Raw genomic sequence first — 3715 nt, 5'->3', positions numbered from 1 at the left:
AGTTTACACTGTGTGTTTACACTGTGAGTTTACACTGTGAGTTTACACTGTGTGTTTACACTGAGTTTACACTGTGTGTTTACACTGTGTGTTGACTTGATATCAGTGATTTTTTTCACTCAGTTAAAACGGTTCACAGCAGTCAGATACGACCGTTTCATTCAAATAATGTAGTGTTCTTGTATTAAAATTATATATTTAATAACTAAATTGATAGTAATAAAAGGTTTCTATTATAGAATTTCTGGGACCATTTGAATATTTCTGTTAATGCGTTGATTTGGTCTTAAATGTCGTTACTAATGGTCTTAAAGGTCTTTAAAAGGATTTAAGTTTAACTTACTGAAACCTGCATAAACCCTGTTTAATGTGGTATTTTCTTTTTCCAGCACAGGAACTGTGTGAATTTAAACTTTCTTTAATTTGAATATACTGTTATTGACCTTCATTCAATAAATACAAATAAAATAAAAATCAAAGTGGGCAGTTATTTGTGAAACCCACAAACATTTGTGATTTTTATCTTTTAGAATGCCAATATATGATGTAAATTTCTAAAACTGATGTTAAAACATTTTAAGCAGCAGTTTTATAAAATTATCAGTTACTGAGCAGTTTGGACCTAGTCCACACGATAATAGTTTTATTTATTTAACAGCTAAATGCTTTGTTTTAAGTTATCAAACTAGAAACAAATACAGCCACCTACATGACCACCATCCTCCTCCCAGTCACGTTCTCCAGATGTAGGTTCCAGTGAGGATGAGGATGATGATGATGCAGCAGAAAATAAATGTCAGTTTCTGACACTTGGCTGAATTTGCTTGAAGATGATTTTTCTTTTCTCTCTTTTTGTCCTCCTCCCTTATGTTCATTCTCCATTTTTGCTCTTCTTACTTTTATTATTCCTTTTCTTCTTCAGCAAACTTTTCTTCTTCTCTTTGTTGTTGGTTGGTAAACAATGAATTGGTGCATTATCCCCATCTACTGGTATTGAGTGCAACTACACAACTTTTTTTTCCTCGCTGTCTGCACCGGCCCAGTGATGCCCCGACCCACCGGGAAACGTCCCGGTACTCCCAATGGCCAGTCTGCCCCTGCTGCTGATACCTTGTTTGTAAAATTGTTTGTTTTATAGCAAATTTATTGGCAGTTAAGGTCCCTGTACCCCTAATTTTGATGGTCACTTTAGAAAAGGGATGTGGTCACGAAGGGGTCCCTGGGGGGCAGTGAGACCCAAAATTTTTTCTGTTAACATGCATTTTCTGAAAGAATGGACTCTAGGTGCACGGTGAGCCACCCTAGCCCTTGGACTATAATTAACACTCATTTCTGCCAAACGGTTCACTTTTTAATTGGTTCAAAACAGCCTTTAATGAACAGTGACTTTAAAGGGACTTTTTTCCTACAGGTTTGCAGTAATAAAAGCTAAAATAAAAGTAGATCATCACACAGTCGCCTCTGTGAGCTCCTTCAGCTCGTCTCTGGTTGATGCTGGCTCGTATTTTTCTGCAAAATACAAATTTAGTGAAGGAAAAAAATTAATTTTATCAGACAAACCTTTAAAGTTTCTGTGACATGTCTATCCTTCAAATACAAAAAGTCAAAAACCATCTTTATACTTAAAATTGGCATAGTACACATGATTTTACCCATTTTTGTTTCATAACTGGCTTATTTTCGTTTGAATTGGGCTCATAAGTGAAACAGGAAGTGACATTAAAGGGGAACTCAATAAAATAAACTCGCTTGTCTGTTTATTAAAGCAGCATTGTTTAAACTTTAACTCTTCATCTCTTTGATAGAAACTAAAATAATGTAAAGAAACATCAGATTCTTCTCTACAGTCTGTTGTTGGCTTAAAAACATCACTCTGTTTACATTCAGACTTTCCCCTCTGACATCACTTCCTGTTTCTTCACATGCAAATATCTCAACAACTGTTCATCTCAGTGACGTGAAATTAGTTTTACAACATGTTAACAATGTTCTCTTTCCAAAAATACATTTATGTTTATTACAAAAAATGATGTCACYGACCCTTTAAAGTCTCATATTTAAGTATAATTATCAACTTGTTTGACCAGTTGGCGTTAAAATGTAATGAGCTTTTGTTTAAATGTTTGATCTGGTCTGAAAAGACCCCAAGGTGGAATCCAGGTGTAGAGGCGGCTGCTGTGGGTCTCACCTTCCTGTTTCCTGCTGAAACACCTGTAACACCTGAACAGGATGATGATTAGCCCCGCCTCCATCAGCTGGAAGGACACGTAGACGGTGGGGAAAATGAACAACGAGCCCATCTCTGCTGGCGGGAAGCCTAGCTTCAGAATGGCGGTGCACAGCTGGACGTTCTGACAGCCTGTTTCCATAGCAACGGTCCTTCGCTCCCTGGGGGCGCAGGAAGGGGGTGGGGCTTGTATGTAAAGCCACGAATATGAGTGCAGAAAAGCTCCGCCTCCCCCGCCTGACTTACGAATGGCTGAGCCTGCAGAGCGAGGAGATGATGTAGCCGAAGGTGAAGCCGATGAAGGGCATGAGGGCTGCGATGACCATGAGGGGCGGAGCCAGCACCGTCAGGATGAACACTCCGGAGTCCACGCTGGTTATGATCGCCACCGTGATGGCGGAGATCATCGTTATACTGAGACCTACCTGTGAACAGCTCAGGGATTACACCTGCTGCACTAACCAGACTAACAAATCAGGACAGATTAGATTAGTTACACTATCTGATTAAGTTTTATTAATCTAATAATACAAATGTTTAATGGTCAGGGATTTAATGGAGGAACAATATTTTAAATGACTGAACTGAAGCCATTTTGGTTAAACCTTGAAAATAAAATCAGTGTGGAGGTATGGCAGGTCGTTTTAACATAAAACACTTCGTCTGGCCATCTGTAATTACATTCTATATCTAAAAATGAGTTTTAATCAGGAACAGTTACATTTTGACCATCCTGAGACGTAATTTAAGGTGTTTACATTCTGACTGAAAAACAATTCAAGATATTTTCAGTTACATTTTGATACTTTTTACGATAAATCAAATGTCACCGGATTTGTCATTTAAAGGGCCACACACCTGTAATTAACTACAGCTGTGTCCAAAACAGGCTGGGTCCTCCAGAGGCCGAATTTGTCGGCTGCATACYTCACAGCGCCGCGACGAAGGACGTCCCAAACCGAAGACTCCTCCAATATGGCCGACAAATACGTCCTTCCTTTTCCCCGATTTGAAGGACAGGTCTGATGGATCCTTCCCGGTCCAGCATATCCCATAATGCATTGCTGCCCGACCGGAAATTTTTTTAAGCTACTAATGGTGGACGAAGCGAGAGAAAGAATACATTTTAAATAAAAATATGGTGATATAAAAATTAAAATTTTTAGTGGTTGTAATTCTAATAGGCTGTGTACAAAACGACAGGCCGGGTCCTCCGGAGGACCCAGACTCCCTGGTCGAGGTGAGCCGGGTCCTTGGTAGACCAGGAAGACCGGAAAAAAAGTCTGTGAATTTGGACGGTCTAGCCTCCCCTCCACCCCGGAGTACGTCATGTCACCTAGCAACTGTGACGACGCTAAACAGAAGCAAAAATAGATTAAATTAGAAAAATATCAATACATTAGCATTATTAATATCACAAAACAATAAAATTAACTTAAAGGTAACATTTGAAGAACTAATTGACCCGCTGTAGGTGCATGTTTATTT

General features: G+C 39.2%; 1 protein-coding gene across 1 annotated transcript in view; it reads right to left on the bottom strand.

Moving 5' to 3' along the window:
* Window positions 1-2003: 2003 nt before the first annotated feature.
* The window catches only part of LOC106522400 (sodium/bile acid cotransporter), a 7783-nt gene continuing 6071 nt past the window's right edge, over window positions 2004-3715 (bottom strand). Inside the window, exons 5-6 of the mRNA XM_014015396.1 lie at window positions 2474-2662; window positions 2004-2388 (exon numbers count right to left, since the gene is read on the bottom strand). Of these exons, the coding sequence (XP_013870850.1) occupies window positions 2094-2388; window positions 2474-2662 (484 nt within the window). The 3' untranslated portion in view covers window positions 2004-2093. The remainder of the gene's footprint in view (window positions 2389-2473; window positions 2663-3715) is intronic.

This window comes from Austrofundulus limnaeus, unplaced genomic scaffold (genome assembly GCF_001266775.1).
Source record: "Austrofundulus limnaeus strain Quisiro unplaced genomic scaffold, Austrofundulus_limnaeus-1.0 Scaffold129, whole genome shotgun sequence".
NCBI lineage: Eukaryota > Metazoa > Chordata > Actinopteri > Cyprinodontiformes > Rivulidae > Austrofundulus > Austrofundulus limnaeus.
Note: the sequence above shows the minus strand (reverse complement) of the source record. Positions and strands in the feature narration are given on the sequence as shown.